This window comes from Lissotriton vulgaris, chromosome 9 (genome assembly GCF_964263255.1).
Source record: "Lissotriton vulgaris chromosome 9, aLisVul1.2, whole genome shotgun sequence".
NCBI classification, from domain to species: Eukaryota; Metazoa; Chordata; class Amphibia; order Caudata; family Salamandridae; genus Lissotriton; species Lissotriton vulgaris.
Genome location: NC_141697.1, coordinates 1,196,193,222 through 1,196,217,976, shown reverse-complemented (window position 1 = coordinate 1,196,217,976; position 24,755 = coordinate 1,196,193,222). Strand labels below are relative to the sequence as shown.

The 24,755-nt window shown below is 46.1% G+C and overlaps 1 protein-coding gene across 2 annotated transcripts in view; it reads left to right on the top strand.

Annotated features, from left to right (window-relative positions):
* Nucleotides 1-24,755, top strand: part of LOC147693028 (thioredoxin reductase 3-like) — a 145,171-nt gene that overhangs the window by 104,057 nt on the left and 16,359 nt on the right. For both annotated transcript variants that reach the window (XM_086939272.1, XM_086939273.1), the window contains exon 11: nucleotides 16,218-16,294. In XM_086939272.1, coding sequence (XP_086795398.1) covers nucleotides 16,218-16,294 — 77 coding nt within the window. The remainder of the gene's footprint in view (nucleotides 1-16,217; nucleotides 16,295-24,755) is intronic.

Genomic DNA, 24,755 nt, shown 5'->3' with positions numbered 1-24,755 from the left:
ATACTGTCTAGTACATAAAACACAATGCTTGGAATCACGTAAGTTAATGCTAGAAGACTCGAATACTGGATCACTGAATTACTGAAATACTAGATGCACTGCTAAACAGTACAGACCAGTCCCATAAAGAGACACGTCATACCGCGCTCACCTAAGTGAACACGTACGGACCAGGACTGTGGATCACTGAATTACTGAAATACTAGATGCACTGCTAAACAGTACAGACCAGTCCCATAAAGAGACACGTCATACCGCGCTCACCTAAGTGAACACGTACGGACCAGGACTGTGTACCCAGACCTGTCTTGACCGGACACAAACTAATGCACCCGTCTAGATGCGTCCCTAGCAACGGTACTCACCGGGAGCAATACTCTAACTTGAAGGCCTCAGACTGGACTGGTCACTACTGCTACTACGCATGCGCCTCGACGCTTCGGAACAGGTGGGCCTCTGGATACCTCGGACACTGCTACTCTCGGCTGGGCTCTGGTCGGGATCCTCCGCACTCCTCACCGCCTCGTCTGGATGTCGACCGCAGTCTCAGTCACCTCCGTAGGCCTGAGGGAGATACAGGAAAACCTGCAGATGCGCATAGGAGTCCGTCACGGCTGTGGCAGGGGGCAAGGCCTGCGACGCATCGCCGGCGCGTGTGGTGGGGGAGGGGTCCCTATTCGGGCGCCAAATTATGTGGTAAATATAATTTACCGTACAGTTTTTCCGTATAATTACTAACAAGTACAAGAATAGCTCAATCAAATGAGAGGCAGAGTCCGTGGTATCTGAGTCATACTGGCTTTAATTGGGATGGCTCGAGCCATGGAAATCAGATCCATCAATACAAGGGTTCGGGGGTATATGCAATGATGGCAGAAAGATGTCAACGATTTATTAACAGTACATGGCATATATAGTAAAACTGTACAGTGGCAATGGATAAAGTAGGCGTGACAAGTGAAAAGTATATGATAAGAACATATGTGCGTAGCAAAAAGGCGTGTACAAGGGTGTGCACAGAGGCGTGCGCTGGAAACGTCACAAAGTGTCATAAGTGGGTGGGTGCATAGAGGATTCTGCAGAGTCAGCTGAAACCTATGACCTGGGTGCGCGCGCAATTAGTATGACGTGTGATTGACGTGTATCTGGAGAAAGCTGAGGGTCTGACTTTTAGTACTAGTAGAGGAGACAAAAGTCGGGCATGTCAGATCGACCTGTTCCTGTAACATATCTGATATCTTGTATTTGGGGAATGTTTAATCTGAAGTAAAAGGTCTCTCGGGCAGAGGCTATTCTATACTGAATGCATATATGTCTAACTGCAATGCACGGGGCCATGGGCCTACCATGGTAACGGGAGCTATGAATTACATGAAGGAGACAGGAAGGCTTGGCCCTTTGCTCTGCAGCCGGGGATTTGTTTAACTATTTCACTAGACTGGAATGTGTTTTCGAGGAGGCTGAACAGATAACTTGAAGGCAAAATACTGTCTTGGCAGGCAGGCCAGGTTGAGCCAGGCACCGCTTCGCTTGGCAGGAAGTAAGGCAGAGGTCAGGGATGCGTCTTCATGCTGCAGCTTTCAGAGGCAGAGACAGAAGTGGTTCGAAGGCAGAAATCAGGGCCTAGCTCGGCAGAGCCAGAAAAAACGTAAAAGTGTACCATGTAAAGACGTTGGCATGGTATAGTTAGGAACTGAATTATCGATCCATTCATAGTGGATCTGAAAGAGGACATGTTAACGTTGGAGGCAAATGTATTTGCGTCTTCATATTCGGTCATGGAGGGAAATTACATGTACTTTAAGCACGCACATGGAGACGTTGGGGTACACGTAGGGGACATACTTGACCATAAAAATTTCAATTACCTCAGTTGGGCTGAGGGCCCATTCCACTCGGGCCACGGCGGCTACTACTGCCCTGGGCCGGGGAGTCCCCTTGCAGGACATTTGCCAGGCGGCTACGTGGGCCTCGCTGCACACCTTTGCGAGGCACTACTGCCTGGACAGTTAAGTCCGGAGAGATGGCTTCTTTGGCCGTTCTGTCCTCCAGGACTTTCTGGTGTAGGGTTGTATTGGTTCGCAGACCCACCACCGGGGTTGGTATTGCTGGGGTATCTATTCTAAGGTAAGGAATCGAATACTAACCTGTTTCTTTCAGATGAACAAGTTACTTACCTTCGGTAACGATATATCTGTAAGAAACAGTAGTTAGTATTAGATTCCTTACCGCCCCACCCATCCTCCCCGTTCTGCGAACTGATACCTAGGGTTAAGGACATCCCTTTCAGGGCCCTAGTTTCAAATGGCACCAGTGTTGGTTCTCACATGGCTCTGCGTGTTCTGGCGCGGAAAAGCTGTGTACAAAGAACTGACGTCAGCGCGCGGAGACGGCGTCTATATACTCCAGCGACGTCATCACGGCGCACGACGCCGACGACGGACGCGGAGCCGCAGGGGACGCCTGCAGACGACTCCTACCGACGCGCAGGGGTACTGCTACGCAAAAGTTTCCGGATCCAGACTGACGCCTGGGGATATTCTAAGGTAAGGAATCTAATACTAACTACTGTTTCTTACAGATATATCGTTACCGAAGGTAAGTAACTTGTTCTTCTAGAACTCTCCGTGGTGCCTCATCAAAGACTGCATCTAACATCCGCTCTTCTAACGCAGAGCCATGGAGACATACAGCACCCAGATCAGCAACAGCTGAACCTTGCAATCTGGCTCCTAGAGTTTGGGTACCTAAACTTACCTCCAGACTGCATGAATATTATCAAAGAGGCAAGAAAACCTGCTACCAGAGCATGTTACGCTTCAAAGTGGAAGCGTTTTGTAATTTATTGTAATGACGACATAAACCCATTAGATGCTTCAACACAACCTCATTTGCTATCCTTTGCACTTACATCGTTGCAATGTAGCTTATTCATCTATACAAATACACTTAGCTGCCATAGCAGCTTATCTTCAAAACAGGCTGGATCTTTCGCGGTTTCGAGTGCCAGCAATTAAAGCATTCATGGAGGGACTCAAACTAATCATTCCTCAAACAACCACCTTCACCAGTCTGGAACCTGAACATTGTTTTAACCAGACTTATGGGACAACCATTTGAGCTGTTACATTCATGTGAATTACAGTTTCTAACATGGAAGGTGGCTTTTCTGGTAGAGATTACTTCGCTTAGAAGAGTTAGCGAGCTGCAAGCCCGAACTATTCAAGAGCCATTTATCCAAATACATGCAAATAGGGTGGTGCTTAGAAAACCCTAAATTCATGCCAAAGGTGGTATCCCACTTTCATATCAATCAGACAATAGAACATCCAGTCAGTACCTGAAAGAGCACTACATACACTAGATGTCAAAAGAGCTCTTTACTACATTGACAGAACTAAGGATTTTAGTAAAACTGAACAACTGTTTGTTGGCTTTTCACCACAACACAAAGGCAACCCAATTTCAAAATCCGGGTTAGCCAGATGAATAGTTAAGTGCATTCAAATGTTATCAAAAAGCAAAACGCACCTTAACAGTTCCCCCAAGAGCGCATTCTACACGCAAACTAGGGGCATCTATGGCTTTCCTGGGAAACCTTCCTCTAGAGGAAATATGTAGAGCTGCCACATGGTCTACCATACATACCTTCACAAAACACTACTGTGTAAATGTACATTCAAAACAGCAAGCTGCTAGGACAGGCTGTTGTAAACTTTTTCAAACTGCTGCGGCTGGCACAGGTAGCCACCGCTATACATTCTATGCACCGATATGAATTCAGCAGCCCACATGCCTCGAACGGAATATGCTACTTACCAGTATGTATCCGTTCTTGGCATGTAGGGCTGCTGACATTCATATCGCCCACCCTCCTCCCCGGGGCCTGTCTCAGCTGTAGCATTCTTTCTTTCTTGCATGGACATCTCCTACTTTACTATACTCCATCTCTGCCGCAATGGCGAAAAACAATCTGAGGATGCCCATGCGCACTGTAGTCCAAGGGAGGAGCCACCTATCTCGTGACACTTCGAAGGCCAAGAACAGATGCATGCTGGTAAGTAGCATATTCCTTTGGAAACACAGCTTTGGATGCTTAATGTTCGATTATTTTGTTTATAAAATGTAAATGAAGATATTAAAACAAAAAATTATACTAAAGGAAACACTGATTTAAAACTGGCTGTCCTTTTCCTAGTTTTTGGGAGTTGTAAAATGTATCTGAAAAACACATTAGTGTTAGATTCCTTACTGTAGAATATGACCAGGTGTCAGACTGGTTTCGGAAAGTTTGCGTCAGCAGTACCTCTGCGCGTCTGTAGGAGTCTTCTGCGGCTCCGCGTCTGTCGGTATGACGTTGTCTGAGTACTTAGACGCCACACTCGTGCGCTGACGTCAGTTCTTCTTCCGCGCCAGCATGCGATGATCCGGGAAGAGCTAGTACCCTTAGTCACTTTTTGACAAACGTTTTAGTCTTTTTGACTATCACTTTTCAAGCTTCGACTCCTGGTGCCGGTAGGGATGCCCGACTTTAAACCATATGACGCCGGTCACCGACTGATGTCCGTTACCGACCCCCATCGCCGGTGTCTCTACTGCCTAGGGACTGACCACGACAAGTCGTGCCCCAACTGCCGGGCCTTGACGTCAAAGGCTATGCGGGAGCAGTCCTGTAAGCTCCTTGAGATCTGGCAGTCAGCTACGTGGCGCTCAAGGTCCCGGTCGAGGAGGAAGTTTAGGACTGGTGCCGGAGCCATCACCGTTCGTCGGGCGCAAGTCCTCGCATTCTGGTAAGTCGAGGCACTCGAAGAAGCAACATCGCTCTCCTGCCTCCCCTCGCCGGTTGTGCGACTCTGCCGAGGGTTTGGGTGGCACCACCCGCGCTGCTCCGCCGGAACCGCAGGCGTCTAGACCGGTCGCGTCTCATCCGGTACCTGGACTGCATAGAACGCCGGAGGAGGTTCGTGATTTCTTTGTGGCCATGAGGACTCACTTTCTTTGTGGCCATGAGGACTCACTTTCCTTGGTCGAGGCCTGCCGGCGCTAACGAGCCCGCGGCCTGGATCCCGGTCGACGCCAGTTGAACTCACGACGATTCCGCTGGTGCTGACCTCTATGGTGTCACTCCCGGCGCCGTCCTCTGACGACCCCGCCCCCGGTTTCAGCCCCGGTCTGGGTCCGGCGACGGAGCGGCGCCAACTCCGGTGTCGGTGGGTAGTAATTAATCTATGACCCGGCTCCGTCATTTCTGCCTGTTTATCAGGACACGGATGACTGGGAGGGGTCTGAGGACCCTCTGGCACAACAGTGCCAGTTGAACCAGGACTGGGCAGACTAGCTGGGGGAGGCCAGTGGTCTTGACACATCGCCTGACACTGGTTTCATCTCTCCTCCCTCCGTGGCTACGGAGGAGGGTGCTACATATGGTGTGGTGTTGTGCAGGGCAGCCAAGGCCTTGGCTCTTGAACTCCCTGCTGCAGCGTGAGGTCTAATCTCCTCCTCACTGAGGTGCTTCAACCTCCAGTAAGATGTTCCGAGCCTATGCTGCTGTTCAATGAGGCCCTCATGGACGTTCTGATGGGCACTTGGTCCAAGCTCTCCTGTGGATCGGAACGTGGCCCGACGCCACTGCCCGGCTCTGGGTGACCCCTGCTTTCTGTCCCTACACCCCACCCCCAGAGTCTGGTGAGCCAGGCCTCTACGTCCCAGACCGCATTCCCGACCGCTCCCCCGGATCGGGATTCCAAAATGCTTGATCAGTTTGGTAAGAAACTGTTCTCCTCAGTTAGCCTGGGGTTGCGGTCTATGGACACTGCAGGCCTTTTGGGCTGTTACACCCACTCTTTGTGGGGTACGTTAGCGGACATGCTGCCTCAGTTTCCGGAGGAGGCCCGGGCATGGCTCGCCCAGGCTCTTGCTGAGGGGCGAGACGCAGCACGGTATTCCATCAGATTTGGACTTGATACCACGGATTCGCTGGGCAGAGCTATTTCCACGACTCTGGCGATCCGTCGCCACGCCTGGCTGAGGCCTGCCAATTTTTCAGGGGGATGTCCAGAACACGCTCATGCACATGCCTTTTGATGGCTGTCGCCTGTTTGGTGACAAAGCAGGCGGTGCGCTTGAGTTTCCAGGGCTACCGCCAACTCCTTGGGCCTATCGGGTTCCCAAGAATGACAAAGGGGGCCTGCGTCCCATCTTGGACCTCAGGAGCGTCAACTGCTTCCTCCAGAAGGTGAAGTTCAAGATGCTAACTTTGGCTCGGGTTCTGGCTGCCATAGACCCTGGAGACTGGATGGTGCCGGCGCTACCTGTTTAGTTTACCGTGCTCCTCTTTGGCCTTACCAGTGCCCCTCGGGGGTATTCACGAAAGTGATTGCGGTGGTCGCAGCTCATCTGCGCAGATCAGGGATTCCAGTCTTTCCCTTTCTCGACGACTGACTACTGTCTGGGGCGAGCCCGCCTTCAATAACCAACCACCTCCAGACTACGGCTAACCTCCTGCATTTGCTGGGGTTCTCAATCAACGTGCCGAAGTCTCACCCGATTCCCTCTCAAAAGCTCATCTTCATCGGAGCGGTTCTGGACTCTGCGCAGTTTCGGGTTTATCCTCCCGAGTAGCGGGTTCGGGATATTCAGGCTCTGGTTCCGATCTTTCAGCCTTTATCCCGAGTTTCGGTCAGGATGACCTTATGGCTCCTGGGGCTGATGGCCTCCTGCATCCTGCTGGTACATCACGCCAGGTGGCGGATGTGGGCTCTGCAGTGGGACCTGAAGTTCCAGTGGACACAGCATCAGGGCAACCTTTCTTACCACATCCTGATCTCGAGGGCAATGCGTTACAGCTGCAGTGGTGGCTCATGAATCGCGATTGGGTCAATGACCGATCTCTCTCCCTTCCCCAACCAGAACACAGTGGTGATGGATGCGTGCCTCCTGGAGATGAGGCGTCCACATGGGAGAGGTCCTAGCTCCATATCAACCTTCTGGAGCTGTGGGTGATCAGACTTGCACTAAAGGCATTCCTTCCCTCTGTCCGGGGAAGTGTAGTGCAGGTGTTCACGGACAACACCATCGCCATGTGGTATTGCAACAAACAGGGTGGGGTAGGGTTGTGGACCCTATGTCTGGAGGCTCTGCGCCTCTGGACATGGCTGGAACATCAAGCAGTTACCTTGGTGGTTCAACACCTGGCAGGTTCTCTGAACGCCAGGGCGGATGAACTCGGCCTTCGGTGCATGATGGATCACGAATGGTGTCTGAACTCTGACGTGGCGCAAAGTCTTTTTCTGCAGTGGGGCGAGCCTTGGTTAGATCTATTCGCCACCGAAGCAAATGCGCAATGTCCTCAGTTCTGCGGGTTGGAATTTACAAGGCGGCACTCGCTAGGCGGCGCTCTTCATCGCGAGCGGAGTTGCGGTCTGTTGTACGCCTTTCCGCCTATACCACTTCTGCCCAGAGTGCTGAATATCAAGCGGGACCGGGCCCAAGTCATCCTTGTGGCTCCGGACTGGGAACGAAGATACTGGTATCCCGAGCTACTCAGTATGTCAATCGATCCCCTGATTCGACTGCCTCTTCAGGAGGACCTTCTGTCGCAGCAGCAGGGGACGGTCCTCCACCCGAACCTGTCCATCCTCCACCTCCATTCGTGGAGATTGAGCAGCGGCTGTTGATGCCATTTGACTTGCCTCCTGATGTCTATTATGTCATTCTGGCTTCCATGCACCCCTCCACAAAGACTGTATATGCCTGTAGGTGGAACACATTTGTGGCATGGTGCACAGCAAAGGTTGTGGATCCCCTTTCTGCCCCTCTTTCAGAGGTTCTCCTATTTCTGCTTTCTTGGCCCAACAGGGCTCTGCTCTGGGCACTATCTATCAAAGGCTATCTCTCGCCCATTTCAGCCTTCTTGTGGCTTCCTGATCAGCCTTCTCTTTTCAAGTCCCCCGATGTAAATAGATTCTTGAAAGGCATCATGCACATGTACCCTCCTGATCCTTTCGTGATGCCTCAGTGGGTCTTGAATCTTGTTCTAACCGATCTGATGTGCGCTCCTTTTGAGACACTTCATAATTGCCTTCTTCTACTTCTGACTCTCAACTGCTTTCCTGGGTTCCATCACCTCTGCTAGAAGTGAGTGAGCTCCAGGCTCTTTCCTCTAAGCCTCCTTTCCTCTCTGTACATCCGGACAAAGTTGTTCTGAGGACTCATCCTTCCTTTCGACCCAAAGTTGTTACTGCCTTTCACATCGGCCAGTCTATCACCTTGCCCACCTTCTTTCTGCCTCCGCATCCCTCGAAAGGGGAGCGGAGGCTCCACCCTCTGGACCCAAAACATGCGCTCTCCTTTTACCTGAACCGCACACTACAGTTCTGGGTGGATTACCAACTATTTGTTCGCTACGTGGGTGCTAAGAAGGGACGGGCGGTGCACAAGCAGACCATCTCTTGGTGGGTCATTTTGTGCATCAAGATTTGTTATTCATTGGCTAAGAAGGAGCCTTCTGTGGGCCTGCATGCCCACTCCACTCGGGCCACGGCAGCTACTACTGCCCTGAGTCGGGGAGTCCCTTTGCGGGACATTTTTCAGGCAGCTACGTGTGCCTCGCTGCACACGTTTACCAAGTCCGGAGAGATGGCTTTTTTTGCCGTTCCCTTCTCCAGGACTTCCTGATGTGATCTTGGTTAGGAGCCCCACCTCCGGGGTTGGTATTGCTGGGGTATCTATTCTACGGTAAGGAATCGAATACTAACCTGTTTCTTTCAGATTCACAAGTTACTTACCTTCGGTAACTATATATCTGTAAGAAACAGTAGTTAGTATTAGATTCCTTACCGCCCCACCCATCCTCCCCGTTCTGCGAACCGATATCTAGCATCAAGGTATCTCCCTTTGAGGGCCCTAGTTTCATGGTACCAGTGTCTGTATCTTGCATGGCTCTGCGTTCCTGGCGCGGAAAGCTATGTACAGAACTGACGTCGGTGCGAGGGCGGCGGATAAGTACTCAGTCATCCCGGCGAACACGACGACTGACGCGGAGCCGCAGACTACGCCTACCGACGCGCAGGGGTACTGATGACAAAGAAAACCGGTTACTTACCTGTAACTACGTTTATCCAGTATTGGTTTCTTTCATAGATTCACATGCCTGAATCATTCCCCGTCGTCTAGAGTCCCACGGTATAAATATATACAATAGCAGTGCCTAAACTTTCTTGTAGTAGGCTGGAAAAGCCTAAAGGCCTAGCTAGGCCCAGAAACTTAGCAGCCTATCTACCTCATTATGTAAAAAGACCTGAAATAGCCTCAGCCAATCCGCTGTCCTCGCCCTCTAGAACCTTCCCAGCTCAGGCAGTTCTCCTCAGATTTTCCCAGCACAAGTGAGAATAAGTATCCATATGCCGGGGAGGAGGGTGGGTGCATGTGAATCTATGAAAGCTACCAATACTGGATAACCGTACTTACAGGTAAGTAACTGGTTTTCTTATCCAGTATTGGGGTATCTTTCATAGATTCATATGCCTGAATCAGAGTAGCAAGCAGTGATATCATGTGTCGTTAGAGGAAGGTGGGAGACAAAATAAATCGTATACACCCCCACACAACCTGGAAGGTTGTAGAGCACAAATGTGTTTACATAACATATGCATCAAAAAAACCTTCATAAAGTACATTACAGAATAGGATAGCGTTTGAAAAGATTAAAACATCATAATGAAATACATATGCTTAAAACAGCCAAAAGGAGGATAAGAGACTATAAAGAGTCTAACCTTAGTGAAGATGCTGCAGCACCGCTTCCCCAACTGCGGTATCATCCGGAGTTGCCGACTGCAGACAGTAATGCTTCGTAAAAGTGTGCACACTTTTCCACGTAGCAGCTCTGCAAATGTTCTCCAGCGTCACTCCAGCGAAAAGGGCCGTCGACTCTGACATTGTTCTGGTGGAATGCGCTTTAACCTTTCTAGCTAAAGGTTTGTTAGCTTTGTCATGACTGAAGAGAATCGTAGATGACAACCATCTAGCTATAGTTGCCTTTGTTACAGCCTGACCCAAGGTGGCTTGACCATAAGCAACAAAAAGCTGATTAGATTTGCGCATGTCCTTTTGTTTTTTGAAGATTAAACTTCAGACACCGTTTCACATCTAGGGAATGTAAAACCTTCTCTGCCGGAGTTTTAGGATCCGGGAAAAAAGTCTTGAGCTTGACAGTGAAATTGGGTCGGCACCTTAGGGATGAATCTTGGGTTGGTTCTATGCGTCACAAAGTCTCTAGAGAATTGTAAGAAAGGGTGTGCAATCGTGAAGGCCTGTATCTCACGGACTCTGCGGGCTGAGGTGAGAGCCAGTAAGATCGCCACTTTCCAAGTTAGAAACTTCAGTTCCGCCTTATGAATAGGTTGAAAAGGCCTTTTCAGAAGTTGGGACAAAACAATATTGAGATCCCACTCAGGAGGACGAGGCCGAACTGGAGGAAAAGCTCGGAATAGCCCTTTAAGAAATTGTTTAATCAAAGATGATGAACATAAAGATGGTTTGTTGGAACTCTTTCTGAATCTGGATATTGCCGCCGGATGTACCTTAATGAACGAGAACCAGTCCTGCCTTAGCTAAGGATAGTAGATAAGGAAGGATGTCCTTGGGTGGAGCTTGGAGTGGATGAACATTATTTTCTCCACACCAGGAACCGAATCGTTTCCACTTAAAACGATATGTCTTGATGGTACTTTTCGCACGGGCCTGTGATAAGATCGCCCTGCAGTCTGAGGAGATGTTAAGATCCTTGAACTCTAAGAAGTCAGGAGCCAGTCGTGCAAGTGCAGTGACTGAGGATCCGGGTGTCGGATCTGGCCCCCCTCTCTTGTTAACATAGCCTATTTGAGACAAAGTGGAAGCTGCTGAGAGAGTAGGAGTTCCTGAAACCAATAGTGCCTTGGCCAACGGGGAGCTATGAGGAGAGTGCAATGCTCTCCATCTTTTGTAGTACTTTCGGTATGAGCGGGATCGGAGGATAAGTGTATGCAAATATCCCGGACCATCTAATCAAAAGGGCATTTCCCCTTGATCCCTGTTGAGGAAACCTGCTGGCATAAAATAGGCATTTGCTGTTCTGTTGCGTGGCAAACAGATCCAGTGTTGGTGTTCCTCATGTTTGAAAGATCCTCTCCACTTGTTGTTGAGTTCCCATTCGTGACAACCTGTGAAAGCCCTCCTGAGGTTGTTGGATAGAGTTCTGGACACCTTGTACATGCTCTGCTCTGAGGGATATGCCATGGAGTATGGCCCATTCCCACATTTCTTGAGCTTCCAACGACCGGGTGAGGGATTTCGTTCCCCCTTGTTTGTTTATATAATACATGCTGGTGGTATTGTCCGTGCGCACCAGCACTGACTAATTCGAAATCCTTGGGAAGGAAGGCTTGTAGGGATAGAAAAATGTCTCTCAGCTCCAGGCTGTTGATGTTCTTCTGCCGGTACTGAGGAGACCATCGCCCTTGAATCTGAAGGTCCTGGAGGTGACCTCCCCAACCTTCCATGGGAGCGTCTGTTGTCAGGATGAACTCTGGTATGTCGTGGAGAAATGTGAGGCCCGGCGACAAATTGTGCGCCTTCGACCACAAAAGAAGGGCTTGCTTCATCTTGGATGTTACTTTGATGCGATCGTCGAACGATCCGTTGACTTTTCTCCACTGTCGAAGTAATTCCTTTTGCAGCGGCCTCATTCTGGGTCTCGCCATAGAGATGAGGCTGATTGCAGACAAGCACATCCCTAGAAGGGAAGCAAATGTTCGAACCGAAAGTGACCTTCTTGCAAATATTTGTTTTGCCAGCTTTAGCAGTTTGTTTTGCGGCTCCTGAGTCAAGAACGCTTTGCACTGGCATGTGTCCAACACAGCTCCCAGAAAGGTCAACTCCTGGCGAGGTTGAAGCTGAGATTTGCTCGAATTGAGGGTCAGTCCCAGATTTGAGAATGGGGAGAGGGAACTCTTGACCGCCTCATCATGAAATTTCTTGATGGTCCTTTTAGTAGCCAGTCGTCGAGGTATGGGAAAACTTGTATTCCCTGTGACCTCAGCATGGCTGCCACCGGGGCTAAACATTTGGTAAATATTCTTGGCGCCGATTTCAGGCCGAATGGAAGCACTTTGAATTGAAAGTGGCTGCCAGCCACTGCAAATCTTAGGTATGTGCGGTGTTTTGGGTGAATAGGAATGTGGAAGTAGGCGTCTTCCAGATCCAGAGAAGCCATAAAGTCCCCTTTGTTGCGTTACCATGCGAAAACTCTGTTTCTTCAAATATTTGAGTTTGCTCAGATCAAATATTGGACGCCACTCTCCTGAATTTTTCTCTATGAGGAAGAAGCGAGAATAAAATCCTTTCCCTTTCTGAGGGGCAGGAACTCGTTCTATCGCATTCTTGTGTAGCATCTTTAAGGCCTCTTTGAATAGTAAATGAAGACGAGGGGGACCCCTGGGCGGAGTTGTTGGTGGTTTCTGTAAAAACTCCAGAGTGTCCATTCCTGACAAGATCTAGGACCCACTGATCCAGAGTTATTTTCGCCACTGTTGGTAAAAAGCGGAAATTTTGGCGCCCACTGGAAGGGGAGGATGAATGACTGGCGTCCAGCAAAGCTCATTGGCGCTTGTTGGAATCACGCCCTTGATTGTTTGAGCGCCGTTTCCCTCCCTGACGAGAAACTACCAGAGGCAGGTTGTCTGTAGGATGACTGATAGTACGGTTGTTTGTACTGGGACTGGTACTGTCGATTTTGTTGGTTGGAATAGTTTCCTCTGGAAGAGTAACCTTGGCCTCTTGCTTCTCTAAAGGACCCTCTCTTGTATTGTAGGGTACCTAGTGATTTGGCAGTATCCGCTTTTATTGCCAGTAAAGCGGCATCGATATGTTTTCCAAATAGTGAATCCCCATCGTACACCATGTCCAAGATCTTCGTTTGGACCTCAGGTCTGAAGGTGGTAGCCTTGAGCCAACCTTGGCGCCTAAAGACTGCTGCTCCCGCCAATTGCCTTAAGTTGGTCTTGGAAATATCAAGGGCACATCCATGATTTCCGATGCCGCCTTTTTCTCCCTCAAGTACGATTCTGCGTACCTCCTGTTGACTATCCTCGGATCAGATCAAGGAACTCGGACAAATGTGGTCAGATCTGTGTATCATAACAGGCCAGAATTGCTAGCGAATTAGCTGCCTTAACGGAGGCTGCTGCATTAGCAGAGAACTTCTTCCCTATTGCATCCAGTCTCCTGCCTTCCTTGTCAGGTGGCGTCGAAATAGGAGTTGAAGGGTTCTTGGACCTCTGTTGTGCTGCCTGAGATATGACCGAGTCCGGTCGAGGGTGTCCTATTAAGCAAGATGGAGTATCAGGCGGAGCTCGATACTTCTCAATTCTTGGAAGGAGTGCCGGAATGGAAGCAGGCGTTTTCATGATGTTGAGGCCCTCCTTCCATATCTAATCGATAATGGGGATAGCTCTGGTGACTCTGCGATACCCCTCTTTAAAGTAATGGAAAAAGCAGTCAGACTGCTCAACTGTGACAGACAATTCAAATCTATTAGCAGCACGGTGCATAATATTATGAAATCCGCCAATATCCTCAGGCGGAGAATCCGGGCGTGGAACAGGCGGTGAAGGCATGGTAATGACCTAATCATCCCACGGATCCGTAGGTGTATGATCCGGCAACGCGCCCTCTTCCCTCATCATCCTGAGAAGAGGTATCCGTGTTAACTTAGGGTGTAGGGCCAGTGTCCTGCCTTGGTGACCATGAAGCTTGCGGCGAAGGAGGCCTTGGTATGTCAACTGGGATAGGCTGCACAGAAGGTGTAACTGGAGCTAGAGTAAATCTCTGGCGATAGTCTGCCAGCATAGCTTGTAAATCTTGGATTTAAGTAGGTGGTAGATGACTTGTGTCCTCTGAACAAGGGGGTCTGGTATGGGGCGAATGGTAATGCATTGACAAGTCTTCATTCGCATAATGCTCCTGGTCATTGTCCTCCTCCTCCTGATACTTGATGATCAATTGTGAAGGGTGACGGGCAACCCCAAAAGGTCCCTCATCCTCTTCGCCGTCATCCGTTTCTTCGTCCATATATGTCTGCAAAAGATGTGATGGTACGAGTGGAGAAATGTGAGGGTATTCTCTCGAAGTTTTCATCTGAAAATGGGTGTATTGCATCCTCTTCGGAGGTGTGCTGTGCAGCAGATGAGCTGATGTCAATGCTGTCATATAAGTCGATGACTATAAACCTGTTATTGGAATTGTAGATGACATTTCCGTCGACTGAGCTGTCATAGACTGTATTGATGTTGCCGTCGACGAGACAGTCTATGATGTCTTCATCGACTAACTCTTCGTCGACGAGGCAGTCGATGGTGTCGTCGTCGACAAGGCCACTGATGTCTTCGTCGACGGGGCCTTCGTCGACATGGCTGAATGGATCTCGGTCGACGGAGCCGTCGACGACGGGACAGTCGACTATGATTTCGACGGCAAAATTTTAGCAGACACCAGAGGAGAAGTAATAGCCGAAGTGGTGACCGTAGCAGAAGAAGTTGAAGAGGTAGAAGTCAAAGTAGTAGTACGAATAGACACCAGAGAAACAGTCTTAGTCTGGGTTGTACTCACAGTGGACGGTCCTGAAGGAGACGATGCACTCTTTGAGGGTTCTGAGACTCTTTGAGAGGGTTTAAGTTTTTTCTTCCTCTCAGGAGAAGAACTCTCTGGATCTGGCTCTCTTGCTGGAGTTAGAGGCCTTGTCCTCATCTGTGGAAGATTATTTCAACCACAGAAGAACCCTTGCACCTCTATTCCTGATAGTTTTTGAAGGGAAGGTACAGCAAATTCTACAATCCTTCACAACATGTGAGGGGTGCAGACAATAAATGCAGTCAGAGTGCTGGTAGTCCACATGGGCCCTCTTATTTCAAATTCCTCAAGCCTTGAAGAGCCTTCTTTTCAGACATTTTGAAGATAAAGACAAACTGAGTAGGCACTCGAAGACACCCTTGCACACGAAGTGCGGTGAAAATCTGAGGAGAACTGCCTGAGCTGGGAAGGTTCTAGAGAGTGAGGACAGCTGATTGGCTGAGGCTATTTCAGGTCTTTTTACATAATGAGGCAGATAGGCTGCTACGTTTTTAGGCCCAGCTAGGCCTTTGGGCTTTTCCAGCCTACTACAAGAAAGTTTTTAGGCACTGCTATTGTATATATTTTTACTGTGGGACTCCCGCTTCGACAACTGAATGATTCAGGCATGTGAATCTATGAAAGATACCCCAATACTGGATAACTTTCCAGATTCAGTCTGACGCCTGGGGATATTCTACGTTAAGGAATCTAACACTAACTAATGTTTCTTACAGATATATAGTTTCCGAAGGTAAGTAACTTGTGCTTTAGGTTGTTTGCCACATAGTCAGAACTTGGAGCCTTATTTAGAGTTTGACGGATGTCTGCTGTACTCGGAGTACATTGATATCCGTGTCATTCCAAGTACAGCAGATTGGACATCTACTACTTTCTGGTGAATTTCCAACTCCCAATAAATTCACTTTGTTTCCTTTTGAGCTGGTTATGGAATACTCTCCTGTTTTGCTATTGGGGAGAATACATTACTACAGACCTATTGTGATGCAGTAGCTACTAAAAGTTGGGCTTAGCTCATGCGGCATGTCCACTTTGTGCAAACCCGAAAATCCTAACCTGACCATGTGGCCAATGTTTTCAGTGTTCCTTGATTCGCAAGTATTTGGCCCAGAGGGGAGGCCAGTTTGTCTGCACTCTTCCTTGTTTTCATCACTCTGGCTCTGGTTGACTTTTCAATCCATTTTCATAAGAAAAAAGTACCTGCGATGAACTTGTTTTTACTTGGAGTTTCCAAAATCAACACATGCCTTTTTACTCAGAATTTCTCCATTTTAGAAAGTCTTTGTGGAGGGCATTTTTAGCTTATTTGTGCCAACGTCTTTTTCTTGTATGTCTAAAGGCCATAAAAATGAAACGTTGTCTATGTAGGAACCTCATGCATATAACTCTGTGTTGCAGATTGAGAATAATTTCAAATAAAACTCTGACTGAAATGTTCACTATCTGTGCCAAATCAAAAGGGCCTTGAGCTTAAACAGGTCTCTTAATACACTTTCCCCAAGTTAAAAAACGTTTTATTTGTGTCATGTATATATTTTTTTATTAATTAGGTTTTAATAGCTGTTGGTCGTGATGCCTGCACTAGGAACATTGGCCTGGACAAGATTGGTGTTGAAATCAATGAGAAGTAAGTTTGTTTTTCCATCCTTAACATTACTGAGTACATTTTCCTTGTTATGGTATTAATGTGTTCTGAGTAAATAGTTTTCTAAAAAAACTAACTGCACCATCATAGCAACCAACTTTGAAATAACATTTCTTATTTAAAATATTGAAGCTACAGGGTGACTTTAAACGTGTAAAATATAAGCTATGGGGAAATAGGCCAAAGTTTCCCTAAGTCTTTACTTGTCCCTCCCAACGACTGACCACTCTGACTCCCAAAAGTATCCTGATTTCTGCGATAAATCTGTGCGCTCTATTGACAGTTTGCATACGTTGCAAGGCTTTCCCCAAAGAGATGCCTGTTACATATAGATCAAGTTAAAAGCAGTTGTTCTACATTTCAAAAGTATGTTGAATAATGAAAATCTTGCTGAGTAGAAGCCACAAAAATGAAAACCATCAGAAATAGAGTTTACTTGTTACAGAAAAAAACTAATGTTTCATTAAAATCTGTAGTAGCTATCAAACCAGCACTAGTAGGCTGGGACTTGCACATCCTTTGTCGCTGCCTCACAATGGACTGTGACTAATGTTTCATTCAGAGGGGACTTTTTTTTTCTTTTTTACCACCATCAGAATTACAAACTTTTTGGGATCTTCAGAGCATCAAGGCTGAAAGCAGTAGCCGATAATAACTTCAGGAGTTTGCTTAGATGTGTTAGGGATCCTACTTCAGCTTTATGCCAAAAAGCTCTAAGCCAGTGCTTCTGTCTTTTAGGTCCACTACCTACTTTTTAACATCACCTGTGAAAGTATTGGCAGTAGAGGACCCGAAGAGCTTATCGGTTTGCCATGGCAAAGACTGATGTAACATACCTCCTGTTGCTCTGTAGTCTGCCTGATTTCTGACTTCTCGTTTAAGGATTGACTGAGGATGAGTGTCCAATAAGATTCTAACCAGAATCATTCTGCCTACTACTGCCAGCATTGCACATGTAATCTCCATTGGGACTTTAAGCTCACAAAATGTTGTGGAATGCTTGACAGGATCTTGGTTTGCACTCTAGTTGTGGATGAAATCATATATATACACACACAAATACTGTGGGCTATGGAGTAATTCTTTAGACCACATCAAGTGAGGTTTCTTGTTAAAGTTATGTTCTATTTCTAAAGTAAAAGTTGTGTTTTGCATAGAAATGCAATCAGATTTTTTAGCAGCCCACCTAGTTTTAGTGGACATTAAGTGGTGTGAGTCTTTAATTTTTAGTTTTTTTTTATGGAACAAAAGCTTTATATGGCAGTGCTGTTGTTTGCAGACAGCACATTTTCCATTGAAGTGGCCACTTCTAAATTTGCCCATAGATATTATGTAGAAATCTGATCTCAGCGAATGCTCACATTTGAAGTGTCTAGATTTGTTTTGATATCTTAAAATATTTGCTTCCATCACACTTCTGAATTGCAATTGTGCTAATGTTTTACTTTCCTGGCTGCTGTATGTGTTCTGTTCATTTACAGATATTTACACTTGTATGATACAAAAAAAGACATCCTACAGCCTTTACTTTCACACACTCTGTACCCCTGCAAAATTGCAGAGAAAGAAAAGTGAACTAGGACAGTGAGAGGAGATTGTAAAGACCAATTACCTTATTAAAAAATAAACCTCAATCTGTCATAAGACCTAGTCTGACGTTTTACCTGTCTTTGAAGCGCAGAATTTAAAGGCACCTTTATTAATTGCTTGGACTTTAATGACCCACCAAAATCTGCTCGCGAGTCGCAAACCGCAGTTTAGGAAACCCTGCTCTAAGCAGGGAAACCACTAAGCTGATTATGGTTGTGGTGTTTTGCTGAGCTTTGGGTCCCCAATGGTTAAAAATAAAGGCTTGATTTCGATTACCTACAGAGTCATAAAATGGTAGTTGTTCTAACAGCACTGGTTCGTCCATAATAAAAATAGTATGTTTGGGAGTGTTCAATTAACCACAGTACAGCCATCTGCTTACCAGACCACCAGTACTCTAAGTTAATACCTTACAGCTGTGAGATTTGGTTAATACTGGCGTTGTTCAGAAGCTGCTTCATAGAACAGACATTGCATTACCCAAAGCTGCCTGTGTGTGTTCTCTCCCGATCACAAGTATTAGTGCCTCGTTCTAAACATCACCTGTGAAAGTATTGGCAGTAGAGGACCCGAAGAGCTTATCGGTTTGCCATGGCAAAGACTGATGTAACATACCTCCTGTTGCTCTGTAGTCTGCCTGATTTCTGACTTCTCGTTTAAGGATTGACTGAGGATGAGTGTCCAATAAGATTCTAACCAGAATCATTCTGCCTACTACTGCCAGCATTGCACATGTAATCTCCATTGGGACTTTAAGCTCACAAAATGTTGTGGAATGCTTGACAGGATCTTGGTTTGCACTCTAGTTGTGGATGAAATCATATATATACACACACAAATACTGTGGGCTATGGAGTAATTCTTTAGACCACATCAAGTGAGGTTTCTTGTTAAAGTTATGTTCTATTTCTAAAGTAAAAGTTGTGTTTTGCATAGAAATGCAATCAGATTTTTTTACTTCAGTTATGATGTATATCATACATTTTTAGATTACCAGAATAACCATATTCGTGCAAGTCTGTGTGGAAAGACACCCTCTATTTAGGGTATGTAAGAAATTGTGGCTTGCCTTCCTCCTGACATATTTGCGTGTAAGTAGCCTTTTCTGTTTGGCTCAACCATTGGATCTTTGATTTTGCTGATTAGCGGTGGAAAATGTCTTAACCTACCTATATGCATGTGTGGGCAAGGAAAATCCCTACCAAGTTATTAATAGCTTTTGGTGTGTTTGGATTTCTTCTTACTTTGAAATAGACTGTTAGTCCTATTTCTTTGAAACGTAGTAGTCTAATAATGGATTTTTTTCATGAAAAAGATGGTTGCCACTAACTAGAGGCCAGGTGAATGTGTCAAAGTTACTGCCTATAATAGATCAGAAGATCTTATTATATTTAATGTATTTCATGCAAGTATTTGCAGCTATATCGATACAGCAGCAGAAGAGCTGGGTTGGCTGCAATTATCTATGGCCAATACAAATTCAACCTGTTTGTTGCCCAGAAATCACTTAGGATTCTAAATGCCAAACGACTAAAGCATTCGAGGAAGTAACAATCCTAGCGTGGCAATTGTTTTTATCAACGATTGTCCATGAATTTGGTTTGAATAGCACTATCCTGTCAAAAGTAAATGAATACATTTCATGTTATTCAAAGGAAATGTGCTGTGCAGCATAGCTGCAAGGAACATGTATTTTTATAAATAACATTGTGCTTTAACGTTAAAGTGGGGAAAGGTTTTCTTTCTCCCTGCCCTTCAAACAAGCAAGGAACAAAGGCACGAAAACCGGATCACAAGCAGGGACAAAAGGCGCAAAAAACAGACATTTATTTATTTATTTTTTTACGGCTTCACTGAGCTAATGGACAGACACCGGACCCCATTCATTCCCTCACACCAAGGCCAAACACTGGTATCCTAGGTGAGGCCAGGCCACACCCCTGGTACCACCTCTCCCCCACCAAGATAGACATACTCTCTACCATGCCCCTAAACCTCAGCAGACCACCTCTTTCCCCCTGAAGATTTACCTGCACATCCTCATTCTGCAGCTCGTTGATCAGCACAGCAATGGGGTAAAGCGAGTCGCCTCCGTCAGCACCAGCCACCCTGAGCCCGAGAGAAAAGCAGAAGCGCCTTGAGACCCTCCGGGTAAGTAGTGCGCTCTATAAATGTCTGTGATTGATTGAGTGACCACTTCCGGCCGCAAAGAGAAAGACGCGAGGTCTCCGGGAGGAAGCGGCAGCTGGAGCAGGGCAACCAGTTTTGCTGCCTTGGGCTTGCTCTTATTGGGCGTAGATGTGAACGAGTACTCTTCTGACTTAAGTCAGGGACGGCGGCCATTTCGAAAGTGCAAAGCAGGGAAAACACGTTTCTGGTCTATTGACGGAAAATATCAGCTTTGTTAAAAAAACTCGGCCCATTTGTCTGAGAGGCGGGCGGGAAACCAAGCAGCACCACCACGTTTCTCCGAGGCGAAGCAGAATTGCCTCGGAGAAACGCAGCGTAATTTTCGGATTCGGGCGTGTTTTCTTTCTCTCCTCTTCCCATTGGCTGGAATGTAAAATTCCAGCCAATGGGAAGAGGAGAGAAAGAAAACCGAAAGAAGCGAAAACACGCCCCGAATCCGAAAAAGACGGGGCTTAAACGGAGTGACGCCACTCTCCTCCAATGGCTGGCCAGCATTTACGAGGCCAGCCAATGGAGAAGATGGGCGGGTTTAAGCCCCCATACTGGAGACATAAAGTCTCGGAGCGAGACTGCGCAAGCGCAGTCTTCGCTAGTCCGAGACCTAATAAAGGAGTACACATTTTGTTTATGAAATACCAAGTGACCAGTATTGCAACCTTGGACTTATTCTATAGAGCATGTCTCAGGTCTGCTTGGAAGCACTTTAATAGAAGTAAGATGTTTGAAGAAAAAGAATACCCTGTTGCTCATAATTAAGGGTGGGCGTAAAATCCGTTTCGCTTGCGGATTTTCCGCGATTTCGCGATCCGCGAATCTCGCGAAATCGACGTAAAATCCGCGAATCAGCGGGGACGAATTTTCAGCCAAGCAAGGGTTACAGCAGCAGGTGCAAAAGTTGAACCTAATTTCTTTGTAACCTTTTACAAAAGGGTTACAAACAAATTAACTTCAACTTGGACACCTGCTGCTAATTGCTTCCTGGCGCCTCGTTGCCTACTTGCAACTATTCTCTGACCCTGCTCTGACCCTTGAAGCAGGGTCAGAGAATAGTTACAAGTAGGCAACGAGGCACCTGTCCAAGGAATTAAACCTCATCAGGAAGCACTTACAGATATAAAAAACAGGAAGAAGGGAGAGGATGGCAAATACACCCATTTTGAGTTGTCAGGAGGGGTTAAACTAAAAGAGACCTTTACAGCACAATTTTCATATGCATTTTGCTAAAAATAAAAAGCTGTATGTTCTGTAGGGGCAACTCAGGAATCTGGCCCTTCAGAGATCCGGCCTCTCTTTCTTTCTCTCGTTCTCTCTCCCTCTCTCTTTCCCTCTCTTTCTCTCTCTAGCTATCTATCTCTCTCTCTCTCTCCCTCTCCCATAAACTACTGCATGGGTAACTTCGCTATGCAAGCGGCTCGCGAAGACGCAAAAAGCCCTGCGAAGACACAAAAAACCCCGCCAACACGCAAAAAAACAAATTCGCGAATTTTGCGGATCGCGAATTCGCGGATCGCGAATTCGCAAAATTCGCCCATGCTTACTCATAATGCTTAGAAACCTGGCTCACAGATCTATCTTTGCTTTAAGTACCTAAAGCGTGGAATAAAATAAACCTATTGCCCCAAATATCTGTTCCACAAAAACAGAGCAGAAGGCATAGCCATGTTTTGAATCTTTTAACCCGCGGATTCTATTGTGCTGTAATAAGTTATTACAGTTGAGCGGCTAGGTCATTTCTTTCTGTAGACAAGGGCCGTCAATAGTGGTATGCATCAAAGGTATTATCTAATACAGTAATATGATGAATAGAATTGGCATTGGGAATAGTATAGAGTATAAATAAAATTGTGGGTTTTTTGTATTTTCTAAAATAATACTGGAAAGGGTAAACTTGTGAAGTGACTGAGCATGCCGCCGCCATTCTCACGTTGTGTATGGTTATGTTAAGAGCCTCTCTGAGAGGAAGTTTCTGCCAGACTAATTGTGCTTGTAAATTGAATCATGTTCCTTTAACTTAGTGATTCAGCAGTTTTACTAATGTGCAGTGAATGACTCAGCAGGTGATGCAATGAGATTAATAGAGACCTGCACAGAACACTTTCCTAAGGAATGCATCCTATAGTACTAAATCTTTTACAAATTAAAGTATAATTTAGTAGATCTGTTCTTGCCCAGCTGTTCAGCATAATGTTGGCCAGTTACTGTGAATTATTGATAAACATTCGCAGTCTTTGAGCCCTCTGCCTAAATAGCAGGACCTTGTTCACATGGAAGGCCATTTTCAAGTTGTATTCTATAACTAACACTTTGTTCGTTTTCTTTTTGTGTTTAGGTTCCATAAAATAATTTTGAGAACACCGATGGTCTCGTCTTTAGTTAGCTTATTTCTGCTCCTTTCCCTGCCTGAAGTCTGTTCTCTGTAATGGAACGTGTGGCATTACTAACTGCCAACAAAAAAAATGCTGAGTTCATCATGGCTGGCCACTGCTTAAGTTTTGTCATTAACAATGCTCTTTACTCAGTTAATTGTGGATAGATAGGACATACATTTTGTTATTTAGGTCTGGTGAGGCATACAGTGACTCCCAGACCAGTTTTAGATTGAAAACATGAGATTAAATTTGATTTGCCCTAAGGAGTCTTGGCGCTGCCTGTAAAGTGAAACGGACTAGCCGATAAGAAAGCTAGAAGGTGAGGGTGAACAGCCAGATTTTTAGTGACTTTCTTAAAACCAGATAGTTGGATATATTCCTTAGATCTGAAATTCTATTACAGAGGAGTGGTAGCATATGAAAGCTTCTACCTTCCCGGGAGGCTTTGGAGATGAAGGAGCAGACACTTTTTTAATTGAGGCTGATTTGAGATCTGTTTGGGATGTACTACAAGAGCGACTGGGCCATTGTGGTAAAGTGATTTTTGCACTATACAGAGCGCCTTAAAGGCAACTCTATTATAAATAGGTAGCCATTGTAGCTCTTGCCTTGCAAAGGGGTACGAATTTTCTTTTTCAGAACCCGGACTGCTCCTTTTTGCAATTGCTTGAATCTACCCCAAAAACTCGGTTTTACAGAATTACAGGTGTCTAACTTTGAATGCACCAGGGAAGTAACCACTGTCTTCTATAGGTCAAATGGTAAAAAAGGGAACACTTTCTTCAAAACTTTTCAAGAATGGAAATATGAGGAGGTCAAGAGATTAGCTTGATCCCTAAAAGACTGATTGGAGTCAAAAAAGTATTCCAAGATTTCACGTTTTGACCACAGGGATTGAAAGGGTCCAAGGACCTGTGGCCACCAGGAGTTATTCCAAAAGGAGGTATCAACTGAAAAGTAGATCTCTTTTCAGAATTCAATTTCATACTATGGGAGCTCCTCCAGTTAAAAATTGCATTTGTGAAGTTGTTAAAACAAGACACCGCCTCATCGATATCATTTTTATGTTAGCAGTAATTTGAGTGTCGTCAGCGTAAGACACTGTCGAAAAATTGAATGACCTAATGAGACTTGTAGAGGGAGCCACATAAATATTAAATGAAGTTGGGCTTGAAGACGAGCTTTGTGGAACCCCGCAAGGCAGCGAGAACTGTTTAGAGCTGAAGTCTCCAAAGTTAACTGTTTGCTCCCTATTGTCCAGGAAGACGCAAAGTAAATGGAGGGCAGAGGTTTGAACACCCATCTCCTTTTATCGCTGTTTCATAATCTCATGACTTATCGTGTAACAGGCGGGTGATGGGTCCACATGGAACACCACAACCTTGTCATCTTATCAAGGATTTCCTGAACTTCTTCAGATACTGTGACAGTGCAGATCTGGTAGCGTGGGCTCTCCTAAAGCCCAACTGGGAGTTATCAAGAATGCCATCTAGAGCCAAAAAAAGTAGGACTGGTGTGAAGATGTCTTTCTAGAACTTAAGCTAGGAATGGAAGTCTAGCTATCTGGCGGTAATCCTTTTCTTCTGTTGGATCCAAAGTGTTTTTTATTTTCAAAAGTAGAAGATTGGTAGCCTTTTTTCATTCAGTGGGATAACAAATCAGTGGTCAAAACAGATATAAACTCGCTAATTTATTTGTTGATTAGGAGAGATCATCATGCTACAATTATCCCCAGAGGTTCCCCTAGAATTCCGGGCCAAAAACTCCTATCCAAGAGCTGATTTGTCTCCAGGAGCTGTGCTGAAGGCGTTCCTAACTAAATGTACAAATTCTCGCTCCCCTGGCTGATCTAGCAGTAGAAAGGAATGATTTCCCATCCCTCTTCAAACGATATGTTTAATGCTGTGGCTAAAATTTTTAGCATAGTGCTCAGAAATAGTGTTAGGATGTTAGAAACAGCCCTCCCTTGTTGAACGTCCCTGTTCATATTTTATGCGCTAGACTAAGGATTTTAATAAACATTTTAATCTTAATGTCCCCGTTTCTTAGTGCTGTCTTTGTGTATAATGTTCACAAGCAAGCTTTGTCTGAATTGCCACTGTCACTGAAGCTCGACGGACTAATGGTACTATGAAACCCCTGCAGACAAGATTGCTGAGCGTCTGTGAGAGGACTGTAGTCCAACTGGATTTTCTAATTTTGTGTTATTGCATTAAGTTCTTGTGTAGAGAACTAATGACTTGAGTTCTGACATCCACAGCAGCCATTACCACAGTTTTGTTTACAAATGAATT